Source organism: Dendrobates tinctorius, unplaced genomic scaffold, assembly GCF_039654945.1.
Source record: "Dendrobates tinctorius isolate UK_male_01 unplaced genomic scaffold, ASM3965494v1 ptg000254l, whole genome shotgun sequence".
Taxonomy (NCBI): domain Eukaryota; kingdom Metazoa; phylum Chordata; class Amphibia; order Anura; family Dendrobatidae; genus Dendrobates; species Dendrobates tinctorius.
This window is the reverse complement of record NW_027361921.1, coordinates 15770007-15797225: the sequence shown is the minus strand read 5'-3', so window position 1 is coordinate 15797225 and position 27219 is coordinate 15770007. Positions and strand designations below refer to the sequence as shown.

Sequence of the window (27219 nt, the reverse complement as noted above, 5' to 3'; positions counted from 1 at the left end):
CATAGCCTGCTGCTGCTGTGTAGCCTGCTGCTGCAGTTGCGTGGCCTCTATGAGCATTTTTACTGTGGCCTCCAATCCTGGAAAGTTCCCCGCCTGGGTCTGTGCCACTCATTTTACCCAGGACATAGGCTGGGGTACAAATCAAAAATAAGAAAAACAGCCTGGCCTCACTGCATTTGCCCGCATTCAGTCCAATTGTAGGGATTTGCTCTGGTAGGTAATGGCAGGGCTTCAGTAATGAGGCAACACACAGGTTTAAAGTCCAATTTCAGTGGTTTAATGTCACGTTGCAAACAGCAGATTAACAGAAAGTAAGGAAAAGCATCAATATACTCCAGCTTGGAGAACCACTAGTCCCAGACTCACCCCTTGCATGGGCTTAACTGAGCGGCTGCCAGGTCCGCGGCATCCGCCAGGTGCCATTCCCAGGGTTGTTGAGAGTCTTGCTGCTATAGTCTTGCAGCACGGGTATCCTGTATACAAGTTCAGGCTAAGTCCAGCCAAGTTCCTGTAACTTCCAGACACATACTCACCATATGCCAAACACCAACCTCCATTACATAGCCCATAACCCCTCCCACAAGTGAGGTAGACCTCACATGGGCTGATTACGTGACCATGACATCATCGCAGGTCCTGTCTTTAGGGAAAAACCCGGCCAAACATTAAATCTGCCGGGAGAAATGTATCTCCCATCTAGTAAAACACCCTTTACTGTACCACTATATATATATATATATATATATATATTAATATATATATTAATCATAGAGTTCTACATAGCAGAATAGCCGCTAAATCAATTGCCGGCTTATGTAAAATCAAGACAAAACTTGACATGAAATGACTCATGTTTTACATACAGTAAACCATCTCATTTCATTTAATTTTTTATATGTCTTTGACTAATAATCAGATTAGGGTTTGTGTGTAAAATTTGGGACATCTAGGTGTTAAATTAAGGGGTTAATTTGTAGAAAAAAATGTGTGGGCTCCTGCGGTAAAATCGCGACCAGACATTATTTAAAAATTCTTTTAATGAAATAAAGACACCAAGTTTTTGACCATATTTATTCCTCTGCTAATCCATAAATAAACCATGGACCTGTAAAAAAAATTAAACAAAAAAGCAACAATATTCTTACCTCTCTGCTGGTCAGTCAGGTCACCTGCTGCAATCCATCACAAGGGGTTGACTGGTTTACATCGGGACAGGTGCTAATGCGACCAGCCCGATGTTAACCACTGCCAGAATGAATTAGTTTATCTCTGCGCAGCCTCCCTGACTGACCAGAGATGAACTAATGAGCGTGGGAAAGTTTCTGCATTTTTCCCATACTCACCATTTCACCTCAGGTCAGCCAGGGGACTCCGCGCAACCTCACTGACGTCACTGGCTGACCTGAGGTGAACTGATGAGCGTGGGAAAAAATGCAGATACTTTCCCACACTCATTATATATAATATTGTATTCTATGTGCCTATAGCTATTCTTTCATTATTTTATTAAACATGTCAGTGTGATTTTACTGTATCGCAAAATGAATTGCCGGCTTTTGTTAAAGGACACCGGTACGTATTTCTCGCAAGTCACATGTGTGGTCCGTGTGTAATCCGTATTTTTCTTGCCCTCATAGACTTGCATTGGCGTATTATGCCCCTAATACGATGATAATCGCAGTATGCTGCAATTATCTCAGCCTGTAAAATACGGCCGAGAAATATACAGCTGATGAGAGCTGCCCCATAGAGAAATATTGGTCCGTGTGCAATGCGTGGTTTTTACGCCTCTCACTCGTCCGTATTTCTCTCTAGTCGGACGCTGGCCTAATACGAGTAATCTGATCTTTTGTTGGATCGCACTTGGACCAAAAATACATTCACCTGCACCTTTGCCAAGGGTAGGTGCACACAGCCATTTTCTCTCCATCTGGGAAAAACAGTCCGATTTTTCCGATAAGAGTGGGATTGTTTCTTCTCAAAGGTAGACAGAAAAAATAAAATAGTTTCTTCACCTTCTCCATTCTGTCAGTCCTTGAAAATTAGACTGCACTAGGATGCCAATCGATTGCAATCTGATGTTTTTCACGGACCCATAGACTTGCATTGCCAAATTTGATCTGACTCAAAATCAGATATCTCACCGATTTTTTTTTTTTATCTTGGACCACTATGTCCGAGAAAAACATCAGAAATGTGCACAGTCTTATAAAATGACATGAGTACTATCCATGAAAACTAGGTATAGCACTCATCCGATAAATATTGTTGGGTGCAAGAGCCTTAAAGGAGGCAAATGAGCATTACTCAGGTCCCTGATTGATAATGAATAGTGAGGAGCCCGCCCGAGCTTCTCACTGCTCTAGATGCTCGGAGCTCACCGAGTATTTACAGGGTTGCTCAGTGGGAGCTCGGGTCCTCTCCCTGCATGTTTGTCACTGTTTATAGAGCCAATGAACATGCAGAGATTGTCTGCCACACACTTTAATGCCACAATCATGTTGGTTGTGGCATTACAGTGATTGGCTGGCCGCACAGCGTCGTCAGGTCTATATCAGACCTGGCACCGCCATGCTCGTCACAGTCTACTCCGGAATCAGGCAGTTAAGGGAGTCTTGCTGCTGAGCTAGGGAGAGATTTGCTTGATTCATAGTTAGTGTAGGTATACCACAATATAGTATACACATATCTGTGGTGCCCCTGAGGCTCAGTCGCCACAGAGGTACTGCACCTTCTCCTAAGGTGTAGTGCCCCACCATCTAGGTAAGGTGGGAACTCCTTTCCACACTCCAACACTCGCACCCCACACAACAGAGTAGTTCTGCACAACCACATTGCGGCTCAATGCTTAGAGAGTAGCAGAGCACCTCTGGTGGTTCCCTGCATGGAACATTGGATGTGCTGGGAGGTGGGTGGAATTAAGATACAGAAAAAAGTGGGAAAGTATAGGATGTGAGGTTCAGTCTGGCAGAAGGTCAGGCGGGTAGGAAGTCACTCAGACAGGAGTGGGGATCCCTGGAAGAAGGGATGGAGGAAGGAGCGCTGCAGCTGCCTCAATGATCTGTGTCAGCTGGCACGGGAAGGAACAGAAGGAGAAAGACGTAGAACTGCAACCTAAGCTTCCATAAGGGAGAGAAGGATCAGTACGGAACGAAGGAGTAGGAGAACAGAGAGGAGACGTGGGTTGGAAGAGGAACCCTGCCTATAGCTTCTCAGCACAAGGCCGGGGCCCGGTCCCCGAGGTTGTATGGACACTTATGGTTCTGCAGCAGACACCGGTGGAGTAGTTGGCTGTAAATGCACTACTCCCATCTAAGACTTGGGGCACAACAGCAACTGAATAGAGAGCCAGGACTCCAGAGAAAGGGGTCCCCGAGAGAGGCTACAGCTGTCTGCCATACGAGTAGAATTGTTAGGAACATCTGACAGGAGGAACTCCAGAGTACCACGGTACTGGAGATCTTCACACTTTAAGGCGCAATATAGGAGTCATTCAGGAAAGGTATATGTTGGCAGAGTGTTGGAGAGGAGCTTTTCATCTAGCCTGGAGATTGGCTGAGTCTCTAACCCAGAGGACACGGCCCGGAGGCAGGCACCCTTGTGTACCGCAGACTATGAGTAAAGCTTTGGAATTGCAAGCCTCTGTGTCCTCCATTCATTCTCGCGCCAACCCATTCAGCACCGCTACATCTGGGTACCATCTTTTTCACTGCCTGCGCCTTTCCACAACCATTACCACTACACTGCCCTGGGACATCAGCCCTGCCTGTGGAGGGCTATACCATCACTGCTGCATCCTACCATCTGTCCCAGAGGACCTGTCTGCAGCGTCGGCTTAACACCTCCCTTGCCAAGCACCACCGGTGGCGTCACGAACTATTCCATTTCATTAACTACATATACAGTCATGGCCAAAAGTATTGACACCCCTGCAATTCTGTCAGATAATACTCAGTTTCTTCCTGAAAATGATTGCAAACACAAATTCTTTGGTATTATTATCTTCATTTAATTTGTCTTAAATGAAAAAACACAAAAGAGAATGACGCAAAAAGCAAAACATTGATCATTTCACACAAAACTCCAAAAATGGGCCGGACAAAAGTATTGGCACCCTCAGCCTAATACTTGGTTGCACAACCTTTAGCCAAAATAACTGCGACCAACTGCTTCCGGTAACCATCAATGAGTTTCTTACAATGCTCTGCTGGAATTTTAGACCATTCTTCTTTGGCAAACTACTCCAGGTCCCTGATATTTGAAGGGTGCCTTCTCCAAACTGCCATTTTTAGATCTCTCCACAGGTGTTCTATGGGATTCAGGTCTGGACTCATTGCTGGCCACCTTAGAAGTCTCCAGTGCTTTCTCTCAAACCATTTTCTAGTGCTTTTTGGAGTGTGTTTTGGGTTATTGTCCTGCTGGAAGACCCATGACCTCTGAGGTAGACCCAGCTTTCTCACACTGGGCCCTATATTATGCTGCAAAATTTGTTGGTAATCTTCTGACTTCATAATGCCAAGCACACGGTCAAGCAGTCCAGTGCCAGAGGCAGCAAAGCAACCCCAAAACATCAGGGAACCTCCGCCATGTTTGACTGTAGGGACCGTGTACTTTTCTTTGAATGCCTCGTTTTTATCCTGTAAACTCTATGTTGATGCTTTTGCCCTAAAAGCTCTACTTTTGTCTCATCTGACCAGAGAACATTCTTCCAAAATGTTTTAGGCTTTTTCAGGTAAGTTTTGGCAAACTCCAGCCTGGCTTTTTTATGTCTCGGGGTAAGAAGTGGAGTCTTCCTGGGTCTCCTACCATACAGTCCCTTTTCATTCAGATGCCGACGGATAGTACGGGTTGACACCGTTGTACCCTCGGAATGCAGGGCAGCTTGAACTTGTTTGGATGTTAGTGGAGGTTCTTTATCCAACATCCGCACAATCTTGCATTGAAATCTCTTGTCAATTTTTCTTTTCCGGCCACATCAAGAGAGGTTAGCCACAGTGCCATGGGCTTTAAACTTCTTGATGACACTGCGCACGGTAGACACAGAAACATTCAGGTCTTTGGAGATGGACTTGTAGCCTTGATATTGCTCATGCTTCCTCACAATTTGGTTTCTCAAGTCCTCAGACAGTTCTTTGGTCTTCTTTCCTTTCTCCATGCTCAATGTGGTACACACAAGGACACAGGACAGAGGTTGAGTCAACTTTAATCCATGTCAACTAGCTGCAAGTGTGATTTAGTTATTGCCAACACCTGTTAGGTGCCACAGGTAAGTTACAGGAGCTGTTAATTACACAAATTAGAGAAGCATCACATGATTTTTCGAACAGTGCCAATACTTTTGTCCACCCTCTTTGTTATGTTTGGTGTGGAATTATATCCAATTTGGCTTTAGGACAATTCTTTTTGTGTTTTTTCATTTAAGACAAATTAAATGAAGATAATAATACCAAAGAATTTGTGTTTGCAATCATTTTCAGGAAGAAACTGAGTATTATCTGACAGAATTGCAGGGGTGTCAATACTTTTGGCCATGACTGTACATTCCGCCATTGAGTAGGGCGCCCAGGGCCATGGTCCGGGTCACTACTGCTGTGACACATTCCCCTGACATCGGCCCGGTACCGAGTACCCCACAGCCCTGGGAGGGTGACTCATATCCATCTCAACTAACAATCCTTCTGAGGACTAATCCAGCTGCATAGATATCAGTGCTAGGCAGGCAGGCAGTGTATTTGGCAGACTGCAGTGCATATAGCAAAAGGGTCCATTCCAGTTCTATCTGCTGCTACTGCTTTTACAGATATTTCTAGACATAGCCCCAGGTATCAGGGCCAGGAATAATTTTTTGGGGGACTAAATCCTGATTATTTGCTTAAAAAGTAATCCAGATAACACAGTTTTTCTGCTCCATTTGCTTGTTTGCACTGCAGAATACAGCCAGATCCTTTCCATATTACAGAGCTAAAAATCCATCTATTTAAAACTGTGTTTTGTCTGTCACATGGATCACATATAAGTGCGCTCAAAATTCTGCCATTTCTGGCCTCCATTTAAATTTTGTTGCAGTGTGTTAGTGAAGTTATTGACACCAATTTGTTGTTAAAAATAGTTACCTATAGGTCAGCTATTTAAAACTGTGGTTTTCCATCACACGGATCACATATGAGTTTGCTCCAAATTCAGCCATTTGTAGTGAGCATGGAAAATATTGTCCTCCATTTAAAATGGGCAAGGTGCATGGCAAGGGGCAGGGAACTGGACGTGATGGTGATGGTGCTTGCAGACGCCATGGGCAAGCTAAAATTGTGCCACAACAAACACCCACATCTTCTCGCTAGACCTTCCTATCCAAATTACTAAGGGACCGCAGCACAGCACTATTTAACCCAGAGAAGAGTCAAAAGGTTGTGGGTTGGATAGCAGATAATGCTTCCAGTCACTTTGCCGCCACCACGACCACATCTTCCACATTGTCAGTTCTCAGTAGCCGTGAGTCTGGACCACATATTCCTCTCCCTGATCCTCCTTCCACCATGCTGAGTGCCCGGAGACAACTGATCCCACACTTGGACACTACGAAGAGCTGTTCACTTTTCCTTTTAAAGATTCGGGCCCCTCGCCCGGTCCACTTGAAGCGGGGCAAGAGGAGATCACATGTAGTGATACCCAAATATTTGAGCAGCCACGGTCACACAAAGGTGACGGTGGGAAAGTGTCAGAAAAGATGGACTATGATGAGAGACACAATTGCCAGAAAGTCAGCATGACCAGGATATGGAATTGGAAGACAAGGTGGCGGAAGATATAGTAACTGACCCAACCAGGCAGGAGGACATGCAGAGCGAGGACAGCAGCACAGAGGGGGAGGGAGGCACAGCACTCCAACAGGCAGGAAGAAGCAGTGTGGTGGCCACAAACAGAAAGGGGGCAACTGTTCCCCGTAACACCAACATAACAGAAGTTGCCAGTACAACTGTTAGGTCTTTCCGAGTCTGGTTGTTTTTTAAAGACTCTGCCAATAACCCCAAAAAGGCCATTTGTACCACCTGCCAGGCCAGCTTCAGCAGGGGTAGCAAAACTAGCAGTCTGACCACCACCAGCATGATCAGGCACATGGCAGCAAAGCACCTGACTTTGTGGGCCGAACCCCAGGGTCCAGGAACAGTGTCTGCGGGTGACACCACTGCTTCTTCCGCTGTTGTACGTGCAAATCAGTCCCCTGACCATGGTGCATGCCCTGCACCTGTCATTGCACACACTCAACTAGAACCATCAGCAAGCACGTCCACGTCCTTGTCCGAGTGCAGCATTTAGTTGTCCATACCCCAGTCCTTGGAACACAAGGGCAAATACGCAGCCAATGCCCCACATGCCACACTACTAATTTCCCACAAGCTTTCCGCAACTGAACGGTGGCTGCTGTCCCTCGATACTCGGTCCCCAGGCGCCACTATTTCTCCTGGTGTGCCATCCACACATTACACAAGCATATGTCCCACAACATTAGCCATGCCCTCAACAATGCAGTTACTGGGAAAGTCCACCTAACCAAGGACACATGGACAAGTGCTTGTGGGCAGGGATGGTACATCTCACTGATGGCACACTGAGTTAACATAGTGGAAGCCGGGACTCAGCAGGGCCTTGGGATGGAATGCATCCTCCTGACACTGAGGATTGCGGGCCCTAGGTCAATCAGAGTTTCCACCACAGTTTACAGCTACTGCACCTCATGTTCCTCCTCCTCTTCAGCCTCCATCTCCGAAATGACTACATCAGTCACAAGCTGGGAGCACTGCAGCACTGCCTCAGCCAAGCGGCAACAGGCTGTGCTGAAGCTAATATACTTAGGTGACAAACCGCACAATGCTGAAGAGTTGTGGACAGCTCTGAAAGAGCAGGCAGATCTGTAGCTGACACCGCTGAACTTACAGCCAGGCATGGACATGTGTGACAATGGCCGGAACCTGGTGGCAACTCTGAGGCGAGGCGAGCTCACACAAGTACGATGCCTGGCCTATGTTATTAACCTCATGGTTCAGCGGTTTCTCAAAACCGACCCGGAGCTGTCAGATCTGCTTGTCAAAGTACGCCACCTGTGTGCCCATTTTAGAAAGTCAGTTACAGCTTCCGCCGCCCTTGCCGTGCTTCAGCAGTGTTTGCAGATTCCGGCTCACCGACTGGTGTGTGATGTCCCAACGCGTTGGAACTCTACACAGCAGATGTTGGGAAGTATTTGTGAGCAGAAGAGGGCAGTTGCTGACTACCAGCATCAACAAGGCCGTTGGTATTCAGTTCAGACTCCACACATAAGACCTCAGGAGTGGAAATGGATGTCAGACATAACATCCTCCAAAACTTTGATCACAATCAAAGAGGATGCATTTGTCCTGTGTGTGGTTTGTGAAACCACTGTGCCACAGACTGTGGAGAGCTTGGAGGGGCGCGTGTTATGATGAGTCACCGAAGGAGGAAAAAACAAAATACCAGCTAAGTCCAGAAAAACCAGAGAGGTTGGCAGCTATCGGATTGCAGACCCCTGAACCTATCCACAACAACTAGCAGTAGCCGTGGGGGGTTCCTACGGTGCCCTAGACCCCTCGATCACAGCCGGAGAGCTACATAGCCTAAAGACAGAAAGGGGGAAAAACTAAACTGCCCCAGAGCAGACCCCAAAGCAATAGGAAGCCCCAACATATAATGACGGTGAAGCAAGATGAAAACACCAACACAGATAGAAAGATAGGCTGAGCAAATGATGGGGCCCAAGCTAACTACACAGGACAGGATAGGAAAGCTGCTGTCTGCCATCCGCAAAAACCCTATCAATATGAGCCAACCGACTGATAGGAAAAACAGGCCCTGAAGTCGCTAAGCTTCAAAAGACTATATCAGCACTCAGGTATATTCTGAAGACAGAGCAAAAGATCAACAGATCAGAGACAAAAATGGAATTCAGCTCACCCCCGGCCGGGGATGGCAGAACTCCCAAAAAACAAGACAAAACAAAAACAAATCTGAAGAGTACAAAGCAGAGCAGAAAAACTTAGCTTTGAGATGCAGGAATCAGACTGGTCTCCAAGAATCCAGCAGGAAAATCACCAGCCAGGAAGAAGGGCGTCGGCAGCCTTATATCCAGTCCTCAATTCCAGCCACCCAGTTATCATCTAGCTGCCCAGGTGTTTGGTAATCAGTCTCACTACCTTCCTTCACCAGAGGAGGGAGTTCATCAGACCTCAATGGTGAAGGGAAAAATGAACTCACAACAGTGAAGGGCGTCGGCAGCCTTATATCCTGTCCTCAATTCCAGCCACCCAGTTATCATCTAGCTGCCCAGGTGTTTGGTAGTCAGTCTCACTACCTTCCTTCACCAGAGGAGGGAGTTCATCAGACCTCAATGGTGAAGGGAAAAATGAACTCACAACAGGCGCGACTAAGTGATCACCTGACTATTCACTAGAGCCTCTGATGGTGAGGTTAGACTTGGCTACCGATGAAGGCCAAGTACCACTCAAGGGCAGACCAACGATCACGCAGCAGCTGGACCCGAAGAACAGACAGGATGAAGCAGCTGGCAAAGCTTGCATTAGAGTGCAGCAAGTGGGATTTGCTTCAGAGTGCAGCAAGCGGGATTTGCTTCAGAGTGCAGCAAGCGGGATTTGCTTCAGAGTGCAGCAAGCGGGATTTGCTTCAGAGTGCAGCAAGCGGGATTTGCACTTATATGCGACCTTACACAACCTAGACTGAAACAGGTCGCTCAAGCACCTCCCCAGTGGAGAGGAAGCAATATATGCATAATACCACAAAACCATTGGCTGGGGAGGAAATAGCAAGTGCACGCGCTGGCCCTTTATGAGGGCAGGAGTGCGCGTGCCCTTAAAACATGGCCAGAGGCCCGGCTGGAAGTGCTGCTGGAAGCATGCAGAGCATGAGGGGGAGAGGGACCAAATGCAGCACGGTGAGTGAACTGACATGCCGGGAAGCCGGCGTGGTGCTAACAGTACCCCTCCCTTTATGCCCCCTCCTTTTCAAGCCATCGAGGAACTTCCGGAGAAGAATTGGAGTGTGGATGTTCTCCTTGGGCACCCAGGACCTCTCTTCAGGACCAAATCCCTTCCAGTCAATGAGGAAGAAGGTCTTGCCTCTCACTTTCTTTATGTCCAAGATGTTCTCCACTTCAAAAACATCGTTCAAGGCTGTTAGCATGGGCATGGTCCTGAGATCCTTGAAGGAGGGACTGACTGACTGGTTTCAGTAGAGATACATGAAAGCAGTTTGGAATCCGCAGAGATGGAGGCAGCTTCAATTTATAGGAGATCTCGTTGATCCGCTTCAACACCTCGTAAGGCCTGATAAAACGAGGACCCGACTTGTAAGAAGGGTTCTTCAGCTGGACGTACCAGGATGAAAACCATACTTTGTCTCTGTCAGGAACACTGCACTGTACTTGCTCACTGAGCCAGTGCGCATGTCCTGAGTGTCAGGATCCTGTGAGCGCTGGCGTGCAGCCTCCGCTGAGCAGGGACTCACCCGCACTGTAGGGGTACCAGGGTCAGGTACAGCCAGAAAGTACCGAGGCGCAGGACCTGTGGATGCTGAAGTGTAGAAAGCAGACACGGGACCTATGGTAATGTGACTGCAAGGGGGCGGGGCTTAGCGTCCTGCTTAGTGAGATGGAAAGACACTATACAGAATTACTCAGAGTCAGGCAAAATGGGGTTCATACACAGAGATAGCCGTAACGTACCAAGGATGAGACAGAGCGCATAGTCAGGGCCAAGCAGCTATCAAAACCAAACAGACATAGAAGGTACCAAGGAGAATCCAAAGCAATATCCAGGGAACAGACCGAGTCATACACAGATTATCAAGCAACCAGAACACAGCAAAAACACACTCGGGGGTCACCACACAATGCCAAGGGCAAGATTATAACTGACAGGGATGGGAGCGTCCTGAGGCTATAAGAAGCCTCTCCCAGAACCAGGGAGAGGCCACAATCATAGCTCCAGGTGTGCAGGTAAGCCTGCACCGGGATCACAACCTTTAACCCCAGAAATGCCAGTCTTCAGCTCAGGTTCCAGACATTAACCCCACGTGTGCGAGTCAAACCCGCACTGAGATCATGACAGTCTCCAGGACGGAAGCACGGAGTATCCAGGTGCCTCTTGTCTGTATGCCTCTTCATATGAAGTAAGGATGCTTCTATCGTGACTCGGGTGTCCTCACACAACTTCACAAAATCTGTGGAAAGGAAATTTGCTGCAGGAACATCCGAAGGAACCGACACTGGAAGGGGAATCTCGGGTTGCTGCCGAACATAATGTAGAATGGCGACTCTCCAGAGGCTTCACCAACATGATTGTTGGACGAGAACTCAGCCCAGGGACGCCCAATCATTATGGTGGGCATTGAGGAAGTGTCGCAGGTAGTTGCCCAGGACCTGGTTGACCCGCTCCACTTGTCCATTGGTAAATCGGGTAAAATGATGTGCACTCTGTCAGAAAAAGCGAGGTGTTGGTGTAACAGACTATTTTGTTTGAGATACACCGCACACTCTAGTGGTTGTCAATGCAAAAAATAATTTATTTGATGAGACATCAATTGGAGCAAAAAAAATAGGTAGAAAGCGACCAGAAATTATGTGACATTTCGACCCTCCCGTCTTACTCATAAAGTCACTTAGTTCAAAGGTAGTGTATGAGCAGAAGGATCCCCAAAGGGTATGAGAACACTGTTGTGTCCGAATGGGTTGAAGACCTGTGAGGCTGCCTGTGCTTGAGCGGCGCTCCCATGCCTTGCTAGTGGAGGCATGCTCATGCCTTTATAATCCCATTATAATCCCTTTATAATCATCACTGACCATAAAACCCTAGCTTATATTCAGTCTGCTCAGAGGCTTAACCTCTGGCAAGCCAGATGGTCTGTTTTTTTCCCGCTTTGACTATGAACTCCATTTCCAGCCAGGAAATAAGAACGTCAAGGTGGATGCATTGTCCAGGTCCTATCAGGCCTCTGATACGGTAGAAGAGCCGTCGAACATTATTGATACTATCAAGATCATCACTGTGGCTCTCTTGAACCTTGTTACTCTACAACAGGGCAAGACTTTTTGTGTCTGAAGCTGATAGAAGAGGAGTGATACATTGGGGACATTCCTCTAAAATCGCTGTTCATGCCAGAATTAAGAATACTCTAGCACTTATCTCTCACTATTACTGGTGGTCTTCCCTGCACCAAGACATAGATTTTACCGCTTCCTGTCCCTTCTGTGCCAAAACCAAGGTCCCAAGATGTTTATCCCCCGGTCTGCCAGTTTCATCGGCTCCCTTGCAACATATAGCTATGGACTTTATCACCGACCTTCCTCGTTCATCTGGTTGCACAGTAATTCTGGTGGTCGTGGACCGTTTCTCTAAAATGGCTCACATCATTCCTCTACCTGGGCTGCCTTCAGCTGCTGAGTTCGCAAAAATTTTTATTCACCATATCTTCAGACTTCATGGATTTCCTCAACATACCATGTTTGACCGAGGAGTCCAGTTCACTTCCCGGTTCTGTAGAGCTCTTTGCAAACTCATGGATGTGTCTTTGGATTTCTCCTCTGCGTACCACCCTCAGACCAATAGTCAAGTAGATTGTACTAACCAGGTGTTAGCATCCTACCTGCGTCATTTTTCCAATGCTCATCAAAACGATTGGGTCGGCCTCCTTTCCTGGGCAGAATTTGCTTATAATAACCACCCTAGCGAGTCTTCAACCAAGTCTACATTTTTCATTGTTTTTGGGCAACACCCTGGTATTCCACTTTCAGTATCCTCTGCGCCAGGGGTGCCTGCAGCCGACTCTTTATCTTTGGAGTTTTCAAAAATTTGAGAGGAGACCAAAGGAACGCTCGAAAAGCCTGGAAATCGGATGAAGAGACATGCGGATAAGAGACACTTGAATTCTTCACCTTATCCTCCAGGTGATTAAGGTTTGGCTCTCTGCCAAAAATATCGGACTAAAGATTCCCTCCTACAAGCTGGGCCCTCATTACATCAGTCCTTTCGAGATCCTCAGACGCATCAACGATGTAGCCTATAAATGGAAGTTGCCTGCCTGGCTCCGTATTCCCAATGCCTTCCACGTCTCTCTCCTGAAACCTGTTATACTTAATCGTTTCCATCCTGCATCTGGCTCTACCCTTCAAGCGGTTAGTACCAACAATGTCTTTGAGGTAAGTTATATTCTGGCCATGAAGAAAGTTAGGGGGAGAACATTCTTTCTGATTGGAGGGGTTTTCGTCCTGAGGAGAGATCCTGTGAGCCACGGGAGAACATCGATGCACCCCATATTCTTAAGAGATTTCTGTCCAATCTCAGAAGAGGGGGTTGTAAGGGAGGGGGTACTGTTAGAGCTGTGGCTGCCCAGTCCCCCATTGAAAGAGCTGTGTCTGCCCGGTCCGCCACTGCGGTGCTGTGTCCCCTCGGTCCTCCGCTACTCAACTCCTCTCTCCTGCGTCCTGACGTGCTGCTGATCAGGGTTTGTGGTGCATTCCTCCTGCATTGTCAGGAGGAATGCGCGCTAGGTCTCGGCCGTGCGCACTCTCGGTACCTTTAGGAGCTGCAGTGACCTGACCCGAAAGCACCGCTTGGCCGATGAAGTGCATGCACCAGGTATATCAGGCCGCCCTCCCTTAGTGGAAGTGCCTGATTATTGTGTATTATCCTGTACCAGTACTTAGGCCTTCTCTTGTATGTTTTTCTCCTGTGGTTATTAGTGTATCTCCCATTGTGTCTCCTACAGTCCCAGTCTCCTCTGTCCGCTCCTGGTGGTCTCCAGTACCTGCTCCATCCCCTAGTTCCTTCCATCCTCAGACCTTGGTCCCTGGATCCTGTCCCTTTTCTGTCTTAGTCCCACTGTTCCCCGTTTGAGTCCTATCCTTCTGCCCTCCCAGGTCCTTCTGTCTGGAGTATTATTGTTTGCAGTTCCTTCGAGCCACCCTCTTGTTTCGGCTGTCATGATATTTGAAGCCCCTGGGCCTGCCCCTAATGATCCCTTTATAGGGGTTGGTTCCACCTGGTTAGCTCACTCAGGGGACATTCGGTACCACGACCCAGAGGGTCAACTCTTGGAAGCTCACCTCTCTGGAAGTTACAGATAAACTGAGGATTCTCCTCTTGGTCCCCAGATACAAATGAGCGAGAGAGGGCATCAGCTCTGACATTCTTGTCACTGGATCTGAAATACAAAAGAAAGTTAAAGCAAAGCAGGCAAAAAACAAAGACCACCTGGCTTGGCGAGGATTAAGTTTCTGAGCGGACTGGAGAAATGCCAGTGCCTGATCCTTATGGTCTGTGTAGTTCACTACTGGATAAATTGCGCCTTCCAGTAGGTATTGCCACTCCTCCAGAGCCATCTTAATTGTGAGCAAGTCCCGGTCCCCGAATGAGCAGTTACGTTCTGGAGCGGAGAAGGCCTTGGAGAAGAAGCCGCAGGACATGCAGCGGCAAGAGGAGGACTTCTGCGTAAGCACCTCTCTGGCCCCTATTGAGGATGCGTTCACCTCAAGGAAGAACTGTTTATTCAGATCTGGACAATGCAGAACAGGTGTGGTGGAGATGCACCGTTTGAGAGAGTGGAAGGCCTCTTCAGCCTCGGGGGATCAGTTCTTTGGATCCACTTCCTTTCGGGTCATGGCCTTAAATTGCCCATAATAATTAGCAAAGCCAAGGAATCTTTAGGTTGCCTTGACTCCCACAGGCCGCAGCCATTTAAGGATGGAAGTGACCTTCTCAGGATCCATACTAAGTCCGGTATCTGAGACAATGTATCCCAAAAAAGGTAGAGAGGATTGTTCAAAAACGCACTTCTCATACTTGGCGTACAGTCTATTCTCCCTAAGACGCTGAAGAACTTGCTGACCTGCTCGTCTGTGAAAGGCCAGATCTTGGGAAAATATCAGAATATCATCCAGGTACACCACAACACAGGAATAAAGCAGGTCCTGGAAGATAGCATTGACTAACTCTTGGAAAACGGCCGGTGCATCACTGAGACCGAATGGCATCACACAGTATTCATAGTGTCCGGCCCTGGTGTTGAAAGCCATCTTCCATTCGTCTCCCCGGCGAATGCGGATTGGATTGTAGGCGCTTCTTATATCTAATTTGGTGAAGATCCTGGCACCTCTAAATCGGTCAAACAACTCTGGAATCAATGGAATAGGATATTTATTTTTCACCGTGATCTGGTTCAGCCCTCGATAGCCTATACAGGATTGTAGAGATCTGTCCTTCTTCTATGGGCAGCCATGCCACTCACTGCATACGCAATAACAGTATAGGAGACCCTATGTTTACTAATGGGAACAACAAAACATAGCCGGCTGATGGCTCTCTAGGTATAGCGAGGGCCGACTGATGGCCCTATAAAAATAGGCCTTGTTATTTTCAGAGTCCCTCCTTCATAAATGAAACAGGATGTGTCTGATGATGTGTCACACTCAACATGGCCAGAAAAGGTTGTAAAATGTTAAAATGACATTTCCCAGTGATTGCATTTGTCTTGGTTGAAAGCAATGCTAAAGTTCAAAAATGCTACGTGTGAACATAGCCCAAGGTGTGGAGGAGCATTTTATTTTTGGTTATTTATTTTGCCTTATATACAAGTCATTACCCTGGAAAGAATGTTTCTTAACACATTTCCCAGGAAAATCCATTTTAGTTTCGTTTTTGTATGTTTTATTGTGAGTCTGTAAAAGTGGCATAAGACTCTGACAACATTGTTCACAGCAGTGACCTGGGAGTTAGATATGCTTTTAGGGGTCTTCCCCATGCTGTTCCCATGGCATTTGAGCACTGTTCCCATTGAATTCCGCAATTTCTAGTCCCTCTGCAGACCGCCGGGGGCCGCTGCAAAAATGCTCGAGTTTCCTATAGACTTACATTGGGCTTGTTGCTCGGGTCGAGCACCCAAGCATTCCAATTTGCTCCCCCCGAGCAACCGAGCATTTTAGTGCTTGCCCATCCCTAGTAATGAATACACATATGTTTGACAAATCATCAGCCCTTTACACATACAACACATTTCCTTATCAATATTTGCAGTAATATTAACTTGCAAAAAAACTTTTTTAAAGTAATTTTTAAGCTATTAAAACAAAAGAACATAAAGAAGACATAATTACTGCAAACAATTTGTAAACTGCTCTCTGTTTTATTAAGGCTGAAGAAATAACATTAACAATTGGACAAGCCTTCGATCTAGCATATAGAAAGTTCCTTGAATCTGGAGGAAAAGATGTTGAAACAAGGAAACAAATCGCTAACTTGCAAAAAAGGGTAAGTCCAGTGATGTCAGTGCTTGATCTGTATAAGAACTATATGCACACTGTTAGGCAGGGCCAGTTTTATACAAAGGAGGGCCATAGGCAAAATTAAAAGCAGGGTCCCAGACGCAAAGACATTGCACCATTACACAGCTGCCGAGGGTGGAATTGCGATCCACCCACAGCTATTAACCCGTTAAATGCCACTGTCAAACTCTGAGCGGCATTTAACTCACACTTCTGGCCAAAATCCACCCACCGGTTAGGGCCTCATCACACATAGCGACTAACCAAGGATCCCGACAACGATATGAACGTGTCAGGATCGCTGGTATGTCGTTTGGCAGCTCACCAGCGATCAGCACAGCGACGACGAGTGCGCTCGTCGCTGTGTACCCTAGTTATCAGCGCGCTGATGCAGGGAGCTGGTAACCAAGGTACACATCAGGTTTCTAAGGGGCGCACACCCCTTAGAAACCCGATGTGTACCTTGGTTACCAGCTCCCTGCACCAGCGCACTGGTAACTAAGGTACACATCGGGTTTCTAGGCGCCGCATGCCCCTTAGAAACCCGATGTGTACCTTGGTTACCAGCTCCTGCTCGCTGGTCTCCCGCCAGTCACACGCAGCGATGCGTGCTGGCCAGCGGGAGACCAGCGACCCCAAAAATGTCCAGAGGTTTCCACAGCGATCAGCGATACCCGGCAGGGGGGCCGGTCGCTGATCGCCGTCACACACAGCGATCTCGCTGGTGAGATCGCTGTGGCGTCACAAAACTTGTGACTCAGCAGCGATCTCACTAGCGAGATCGCGATGTGTGACGGGGAGCTTTACCCCCATCACGTGATTGCGGGTCACCAGTGGGTTGGCATGACAATTAGAGGTCTCCTCGAAACCTCTATATTTGTCATTGCCACCCTGTAGTCGGCGCTCATAGCAAATCAGCAATTCTGCTGCATAGAGGTTATCTGATCATTGCCTAAATGTAGCAGAGCCGATCAGTCTATGGCAGCTTCTAGTTTCCCATGGAGACTATTGAAGCATGCCAAAAGGAAAAAATGTTTTTAAAGACATAAAAAAATGAAAAAATATAAAAGTTCAAATCACTCCCCTTTCGCCCTATTCAAAATAAAAACAATAAAAGAAAATCACACTTACACATATTAGGTATTGTCGCATTCAGAATCGCCCAATCTATCAATAAAAAAAGGATTAACCTGATCATTAAGCGGCATAGCAAGAAAAAAAGTCAAAATGCCAGAATTACGTTTTTTGGTCATTAAAATGCAATAACGGGATTATCAAAAGATTGTATCTGCACCAAAATCATATCATTAAAAACTTCAGCTCGGCACGCAAAAAATAAACCCTCACCCCACCCAAGATCACGAAAAATGGAGATTCTCTACTAATATCGGAAATGGCGCAATTTTTTTTTAGCAAACTTTGGAATTTTTTTCACCACTTAGATAAAAAAGAACCTAAACATGTTTGGTGTCTATGAACTCATAATGACCTGGAAAATCGTAATGGCAGGTCAGTTTTAGCATTTAGTGAACATGGTGAAAAAAAAAGTGTGGGATTGCACTTTTTCTGCAATTTCACCGCACTTTGAATTTTTTTCCCTTTTTCCAGTACACGAGATGTTAAAACCAATGGTGTCTTTCAAAAGTACAACTCGCCCACAAAAAATCAAGCCCTCCATATTGACCTAAAAATAAACAAGTTATGGCTCTGGGAAAAAGGGTAGCAAAAAAAACGAAAATGCAAAAACGCAAAGAGCTCAGGTCAAGAAGAGGTTAAACCCTCTGTTAAAGCATTCTGGAAGGCTGGAAATCTGTCCCCAATCCCCTCTGCGAGGCTCAAAAATGACCTCTTATTATGCTCACCAACGGCGTTCACCAAAGGCATAGTTGGTCTTGACTTAAGATCGTGGTCCTTAATTATTGCTTCATATGGATAACACATCCTATGTCATCCACAAAGTGTCACCCATTGTGCTCCTGTGCAGGCGTACTTCACTCTGGGCTGCTAAGTGCAGAGCTAAGTACTGTAGTGCGTATGCGCTGGGAAAGGCCAAAGGGCGCCAATGACCTGGAAGTAAAGCCGGCGCATGAGCTCTACAATACTGTGATCTGACTTCAGCAGGGCACAGACAAGTGCACCTGTGCAGGAGTGTGATAGACACATCTTCCACACAAGCGGGACAGTGATCGCAAGAAGATGGTATGTGCCGGATCAAGAGTAGACATGCCTGGACCGCGCTTGTCTGTGAGTATAATAAAAGCTCTTTTTTGTGCCTTACATAGAGGATTGGGGACATATAGAGAGTATTCTAGAACACTGTATGTGAGGGCGTACAGATGCTGGCCGGACCTTATAAGGGGACAGGATCGCTTTAATCTGTAAGGGTATGTGCACACACTGCGGAATCCGCTGCAAAATCCGCAGATAAATCCGCAGGTCAAAAGACCTGCGGTTTATCTGCGGATTAGCCTGCGGTTTTGCCCTGCGGTTTCACCATCTCCACAATGGTGGAGATAGGAAACCGCTGCGGATTCCGCAGAAAGAATTGACATGTCAATTCTTTCTGCGGTTTCAAAACCGCAGGAAAACCGCGCGGAAAAATCCGCACCGTCTACACAGCGTTTTTTTTTTTTCCATTCATTTGAATGGTACTGTACACCACAGCTAAAACTGCTGCGGGTCTGCAGCGGCCAAATCCGCTGCGGAACTGCAGCAGAATCCGCAGCATGTGCACACAGCCTCAGACCTGTAGCCACCGTCTTTCAGCTGCATTTAAAAGCATTCCTGCAAGATTCCAGCCACTCGAAAACTTAAGAAAATAATTTATCATTCTCCTTCTCATAAGCTAATCAGCAGCATCCAGTCAGATGAGTGTCTATGGACCCTGCTCAGCACCTCCTCTGACCCCACAATTGCCATCCTCCTGCCTTTACTGACGTGGCTGACGTCTCCTATGTCATCCACAGTCTGTTGCGCTGCATAGCTCCTGTTTCCTATGCAGGTGCGAGAGGGAGAGACTGTGGATGACATAGTAGATGTAAGCCATGTCAATCAAGGCAGAAGAGATGGTAAATAGGGCCCATAATGAGCTACTGTGAGCTCCACACAACCCTCTCTGTTATCAGCTTCTCAGTTCCAGCCATATTGGCCATTTACGGTAGATACTTCAGATAACAGAATACATCGGTTTTTTTTAAAGGGTTTAGGCAGGGCCGGTTTTAGGCAAAGTGGGGCCCTAGGCAAAAGTTTAAAATGGGGCCCCGAATGCTAACATATTGTTAGGAACGGCGGAACGCACTAAATAAAAAATAAATGATAAAGTGCGTTCGCCGCTCGGGGTCCGCCGTGCAGTAGGTGGTATAACTGCTGCTAAGTGATGGCAGACAAGCAATATGGTGGTATGATGCACACGGGTTAAACTTCACCCGGAGTGCACAGAGCGGCCTCTGTTCACACACAGAGGTGCCGCAACAAAAAACAATGAAAGCCTATGAGCGCCGCAATGCGCCTGATCCGGCGAAAGCCGGATCCGGTGGCCGGATCCGGTTTTTTTGGTCTGAGCATGCTCAGTAGCTCTGCCCACAAGACATATATAAAAGCAAGACAGTGGGACCCACAGCCACACCCAACATGCCACCCAAGAAAGCAACCAAGTGCAGCAGGAGAAGGCAGGAGACCACTGCAGCACCATCAGCACCACCACCACCCCAAATGGAGCAGCAAATGGAACATGCTGAGGAGGGGAGGCCAGCAGCAGATGAGAGACGGTAATTATCAAATCCCCCATTCCTCCAAACTAGGGCTATTGAATATCAAGATATTCATTGGCCCTTTGTTTCTCTTTATTCAACAGCCGCCCAATAGATGCAGCAGCAGCAATGGCAGCAGCTGGAACACCACCCACAGGCATGGAGTGTGGCCACCAGGAAGACAGCACATCATCTTCTGGGAGCCCTCCCTCGCATCGTCAGCGTTTGACGGTAAGTTTTTATTTCCAAAATCCATCATCTCTGTAATATATGTCTATTCATTGCCTTTTATTTCAAAACAGGATTCACAAGATGAAGAGGAGCTCCCAGAAGAAGAAGGAAGGGGTGGACAGACACTTGGAGTGGGCTCACAATTGGTAAGTTTTTTGCATCAAACACAACATCACACTACACACAACACATAGAAAACAATGTTCTGCAGACCACACACAGCAAACAAATGCCTACATCCAAAGACATAACATTTTTTGTTTTCTTCTCTAGTCTTCCCAATCTGGTGCTCGGCCAAGAGGTCCTCGCAGTGCCTCCCAGGGTCGTCGGCGACAGCAACGCGGCGGTCACCAGCGTGTAAGTATAAATATTTTTGCTTTGTTTTTTTGCACTTTTTATTTCATTTCTTTTGTGGAGGCTAATTATGTTATTTTTGTCTTTTTCTTTAACAGCCTTCACAGCGTGCTCCCGACTCTGACGGTGAGGATAGAGGACTCGATGTGGACCACCTCATCGATCTCGTCAGAGAAAGGGAGCCGCTCTGGAATATGGCTGACCGCCGCCACGCTGACCTTATCGTTACCTGACGACTCTGGGAGGAAATCTGTTAGCTCCTTGTGGGCCGCTGGGAGGACCTCGATGTTCGGGCCCAGATTAAAGAGCGTAAGTATATACAGTACCGGTTGCTTGATGTAAACCAGTGTTTCCCGAACTCCAGTCCTCGTGGTCCCCACGGATCATGTGTTCAGGATTTCTATTTACTATGGAAATCCTGAAAACATGACCCCTGGGGACCATGAGGACTGGAGTTTGTGAAACACTGATGTTGTATACTAACCACTCCTTTCTCGTTTCAGGGAACAGAATTGTGAATCGGTGGCGGTCTGTGAGGGATCGTTTCAAGAAGGAGTTCATTAAAGAGATGCGGGCCCCGAGTGGATCTGGAGGACGCAGGAGCAAGTACAAGTACGCACAAGCCCTGTCGTTCCTCCGGGAAACAATGGTCACCAGAAGGTAAAAATTACACACCACATGTGAAAAAAAATGTTAGATGTAACTTTTTTTTTTCAGCCAGGGCCATACCATGTCAGTATTTTAATTGTTTTTTTTTCTCTTTATTCCACAGCACGGTGAGCAGCACTCGGGAGCCTGCACGATTGGACCCTTCTGAGGCGATCCCTGAGGAGACCGGCACCGAGGGACACTTCGACCGCCCCGGTACATCTGCACCTTCCCAGCCTTCCCACACATTCGACCCATCTGTCCCATCCACCGGCACAGGAGCATCGTGGCCGCCTACATTACATGAAGCTGCTGGTGAGGAGATCGCTTTCCCTTTACCCCACCCTTCTGCCCCTGCCACCTCTAGTACACCTGCGGGCACTGGGTGGCAGCGGCAGAGGGGTCAGGAAAAGAGTTATGTGCCAGAGTTCTTGCATCTGAATGCATCTTTCCAGAACTGTCTAAAAGTCTTGTCAGAGCAAATCTCCGCAGGCTTTCAGCAGATCAACTCCAGCATTCTGGAGGTGAAGACACTTCTGCAAACCATGCATTCAGAAGCAAGATCTTCGCCAAACCACACCTTTTTCAGGTCTGTTGTGGAGCGCATGGCAACACTATCTCCTACCCAGCAGATGCATGTAATGCATTCGTGCCACGGTGCTCTACAGCAGGTTACATCCCAACCTCCACCTCCCACCACTGTAGTTCCTCCACCTGCACCCCCTCCAGCCACTTTCCATCCTCCCCCTCCTATTACATCTGCACCCCCTCCAGCCACTTTCCATCCTCCCCCTCCTATTACATCTGCACCCCCTCCAGCCACTTTCCATCCTCCCCCTCCTATTACATACCAGCAACCTCACCAGTACCAGCAACCTTCCCAGTACCAGCAACCTCCCCAGTACCAGACATCTCCCCACTTCCAGCAACCTGCCCCGTACCAAACTCCTTCCCCGTACCAAACTCCTTCCCCGTACCAAACTCCTTCCCCGTACCAAACTCCTTCCCCATACAACTTTTCATCAACATCATCTGCTCCTACAGTCCCTGCCCAACCCTCCACTCCACCGCCCACCACCTCTTCTGCCTCCCACATGTCCACCCATTCTGTAGCTTTTTCCACACCATCACCTCTAACTGTACCTTCCCCACCACGATCCCAGTCCTCTCTCCACACTCCCATTGTCGAAGTGTCCCGCAGCCCCTCCAGCAGTATTTCCACCCCACACTACACCGAGTTATAATGTTTTTTTTGTAATAAAAATGCCCATTTGGTTGGTTTCAAACCTTTATTAAAAAAGTTTTTTTAACTTTAAAAACAGTTTACACAAAAAACAATATTTTAAATAAAAGTTAAATTATTGTTTACACTGGTTGTCTGTCATTTCTTTCTGCGGCAAAATATGTTTAAAAAAAAGGTTAAATACAGGGTATTTAAAAGGTAAAAAGGTATTCAAAACCAGGTATATAACTGTGGGTAAATTTTAGCTTTTTGCCACAGTTGTGTTCCTGGTTGTGTTTGAAGCAAAGTATTTCACCTGAAAAGTTGTGTTTATTGTTGGTGATTTCCTAACAATGAACACAACTTTTGTTAAAAGGTGAAATACTTTGCATAAAACACAACCAAGGAACACACCTGTGGCCTAAAGCTAAAAATAGTAAGACCATGACAAGATAGCCAACTTTGGTTGGCAAAGGTATATACTGTTGGTCCAGAAGGTACACAAGTTTGGTTAGGGCACAAATCTTTCACACTCTGTCATCCTGCCAGTGTACTCTGCCTTGAGGTGACATAAAGTATAGTGCAAAATTGTCCCTCATTACTGAAACCGTCACAGAACTTCTAGTGGTAATATTTCCAATGACAACATCCATCTTCGCCAGTAACTTGCTCTTCTCTCCAACCTGCACTTTCTCCTCTACAACCTGTCAAAGAAGGGCTGTAGGAACATGCTATATATAGTTTTCCAGTAGCCAATCCCATTCGGAAGGCCACAAGGGTCAATTTTAAAAACCAGATCCGGCGTAATCCGTCGAAAAACGGATAGAAAAACGGATGAACCGGATGAGACGGATCCGGTTTTGTCTGTCAAGAACAAGACGGATCCGGCAGAAAACCGATCCGGCACATCAGGTTTTACAAAACATTTGCCGGATCCGGCATTCCGGCACGACACCGGATCGCGCCTGACGCCGAAAACCTGATGTGTGAAAGTAGCCTTAGGCTGGTTTCACATTAGCGCTTTTTAAGCGCACGGCCGGGGGTAGCTCCACCCCCGAGCCGGCTCTCTGCCCGGCGTGCCCGCCCCTTGCTTGTAGCGCCGCCTCCTAGCGGACAGCGGCGCCTGCGATCGGCGCACCCTATCTTTAGCATAGGGTGCGCAGATCGTGCGCAGGCCGTGCGCTAGTTGCGCTTTGACCTGCGCTGGGCACTTTTGACGGTGCGCCGTGCGCGCCAAAATCGAACTTTTCGGATTTTGGTGCGCATGGCGCACCGTCAAAAGTGCGCAGCGCAGGTCAAAGCGCAACTAGCGCACGGCCTGCGCACGATCTGCGCACCCTATGCTAAAGATAGGGTGCGCCGATCGCAGGCGCCGCTGTCCGCTAGGAGGCGGCGCTACAAGCAAGGGGCGGGCACGCTGGGCAGAGAGCCGGCTCGGGGGCGGAGCTACCCCCGGCCGTGCGTGCGCTTAAAAAGCGCTAATGTGAAACCAGCCTTAGTGAGACAGGCTTCAGGTAGATGCACACATGGTATCTGGTCACAGGAGCAGGACCCAAGACAGAGGAGCTGCTTCCCTCTAGACCTACCGTGTGTGCGGCGTCGCTTCTGCGGACGCCAAGGAGGGCTGCAACTGCAGCGTGGCGTAGGACACTGCCACTCAACGACAAAGCCAGATAGCAAGCGCGATGTCGGACCCTAGCGTAGCGGTGCGGTGAGCACAGTGGCTTAAGGCTTGCCACTGACTGGCACTGACTACTAAACTAATTCCCTATCACCATGGGGTAATATCAGAGGGAAGGGGTTTCAAATGAGTCAGTCACCAGAGTCATACATCCGTCACCATTCACACATAGCAAGTATAGTCTATATTAGTGTTTATATTACTGTTCCGCCATGCGCACCTTTTATAGTAGCCGGGACCTTCTGCACGTCTCCAGATCTCTGAAATGGACCAATGAGAACTGGAGCGGGACCTGAGCACATGACTCCCAATCTCCAATGGGAGATCGTCCCATGAGCATGCCCAGTAAGAGGATTGAAGGACTTAGCCTCTGCAGTGGAAAAACAGGAGGAGAGTGCAGAATGTGAGGATCTGGATCCCTGCTGAGTAAACGCAGAAATCCGACTCCTATCACATATTGCACATCACAAAGAAACATTTCTGTTGTATTTACATGCGCTAAGTTCAGGCCGCTAAACGAGTGTGATCGACAATACTGAAGTTGTTCGACGCTTGTTTCCCGGCCTCTTTACATCAACTGAGAAAGAATTATGGGAACAGAACAATCACTATTAGATCATTCTGTCCCCATACAGTATCATGTTATCAGCAGCACATCTACAGTTTACAGTGTTCCGGCATAAACAATCCAATCACTCCATGAATTTGCAGCATTTTGCTTGTTTAGTATAATACCCCCCATAGTCCTCCATATATTATAATGTGCACCACAGTCCTCCATATAGTATAATACACTCCCCATAGTCCTCCATATAGTATAATACACTCCCTATAGTTTTTCATATAGTACAATACACTCCATATTGTCCCTCCATATATTAAAATACACTCCTCAGTCCTCCATATATTATACACTTCCCATAGTCCTCCATATAGTAAAATACACTACTCAGTCCTCCACATAGTATAATACAGTCCTCATAGTCCTCCATATATTAAAATACACTGCTCAGTCCTCCATATAGTATAATATACTCCTCATAGTCCTCCATATATTATAACACTCAGTCCTCCATATAGTATAATACATTACTCAGTCCTCCATATAGTATAATACACTCCTTGTAATGCTCCATATAGTATAATGCACCGCCATAGTCATCCATGTAGTACAATTCACTTCCCATAGTATAATGCACCCCATAGTTCTTCATATAGTATAATGTATTCCTCATAGTCCTCAATATAGTATAATGCAGCCCACATATAGTATAATGCAGCAACCCCATAGAGCATAATGCAGCCACCCCACAGAGAATAATGCAGCCATCCCACAGAGTATAATGCAGCCCTGCCATACAATATAATTTAACCCCTCATAGAATATAATGCATCCCCCCTCATATAGTATAATGCAGCCCCTCCATAGAATATATGGTAGCCCTCTCATAGACTATAATGCAGCCACTCCATAGAATGTAATACAGCCCACCTCCCCACAGAATATAATGTAGTCCCATCAAATAATAGGATTCAATCCTCCCTCATAGAATATAATACAGCCCCCCATAGAATAAAATACAGCCCACCTCCCATATAATATAATGTAGCCCCATCAAAGAGTATGATGCAATCCTCCCTCATAGAATATAATACAGCCCCCATAGGATATATTACAACCCACCTCCCTATAGAATATAATACGGCCCCCCATAGAATATAATGCAGCCCACCTCCATATAGATTATAATACAGCCCACCTCCCAATAGAATATAATGTAGCCCCCATAGAATATAATACAGCCCCCCATAGAATATAATACAGCCCCCTTAGAATATAATACAGCCCACCTCCCTATAGAATATAATGTAGCCCCCCATAGAATATAATACAGCCCCCAGTAGAATATAATACAGCCCACCTCCCTATAGAATATAATGTAGCCCTCACATAAAATATAATACAGTCCACCTCCCTATAGAATATAATGTACCCCCATAGTATTTAACACAGCCTTTTCCATAAAATATAATGTAGCACCCCCCCATAGTATATAACACCGCCTCCCCCATAGAATATAATGTATCCCCCATAGTATATAACACAGCCTCTCCATAGAATATAATGTAGCGCCCCCCACAGTATGTAACAAAGCCTCCCCCATAGAATATTATGTACCCCCATAGTATATAACACAGCCTCCTCCCCCATAGTAAATAACAAAGCCTCCTCACCCCCCATAGTATATAACACAGCCTCCTACCCCCATAGTATATAACACAGCCTCCTCCCCCATAGTAAATAACAAAGCCTCCTCACCCCCCATAGTATATAACACAGCCTCCTCACCCCCCATAGTATATAACACAGCCTCCTACCCCCATAGTATATAACACAGCCTCCTCACTCCCCCATAGTATATAACAGTCTCCTCACCCCCATAGTATATTGTTAGGCGTTGGGTTCCTGTCGCTGCACAGCGGGAATCCCGAGCCTTACTTCCGGTGGTCTCCCATTCCTCTCCAGCCGCAGAGGAGGTTGCTCAGCAAACTGGTCGGTCCCGGCGCTCTGCCCAGACCAGCTCCGTGGGTTTGCTTGCTGCTGCCACCTCTGGCACAGCAATGGCAATGCATGCTGCTCAGCAGCGAGATTCTCCAGGAACTAAGTCCCCACGTCGGGCCACTGAGCTTGCCCGTGGAGTGATCTCCCATTGGAGATCAAGGGTCACGTGCTCAGGTCCTGCTCGTGTTCGGATTGGCCCATCCGAGAAGCCAGGAAGGTCCCGGACGCTAGCGGCTATAAAAGGTTTGCATGGCTGCTCGGCCATGCGCTAGGATAGCCTGTATTTTCAGACTATAAGGAGTGAGTGGTGTATGCACGTATGAATGTCTCTGGTGACTGACTCATTATGAAACCCCTACCCTTGGTACGCATGTGTTTTGCAGCCTAGCCTGCTAGCGCCCAGGCTTAGGCATAGGTAGGTCAGAGTTGAGT

At 47.2% G+C, this 27219-nt stretch overlaps 1 protein-coding gene across 11 annotated transcripts in view; it reads left to right on the top strand.

Moving 5' to 3' along the window:
• GULP1 (GULP PTB domain containing engulfment adaptor 1) overlaps window positions 1-27219 on the top strand; it is a 1494945-nt gene that overhangs the window by 1073679 nt on the left and 394047 nt on the right. For all 11 annotated transcript variants that reach the window (XM_073558194.1, XM_073558195.1, XM_073558203.1 and 8 more), the window contains one exon: window positions 16209-16325. In XM_073558194.1, coding sequence (XP_073414295.1) covers window positions 16209-16325 — 117 coding nt within the window. The remainder of the gene's footprint in view (window positions 1-16208; window positions 16326-27219) is intronic.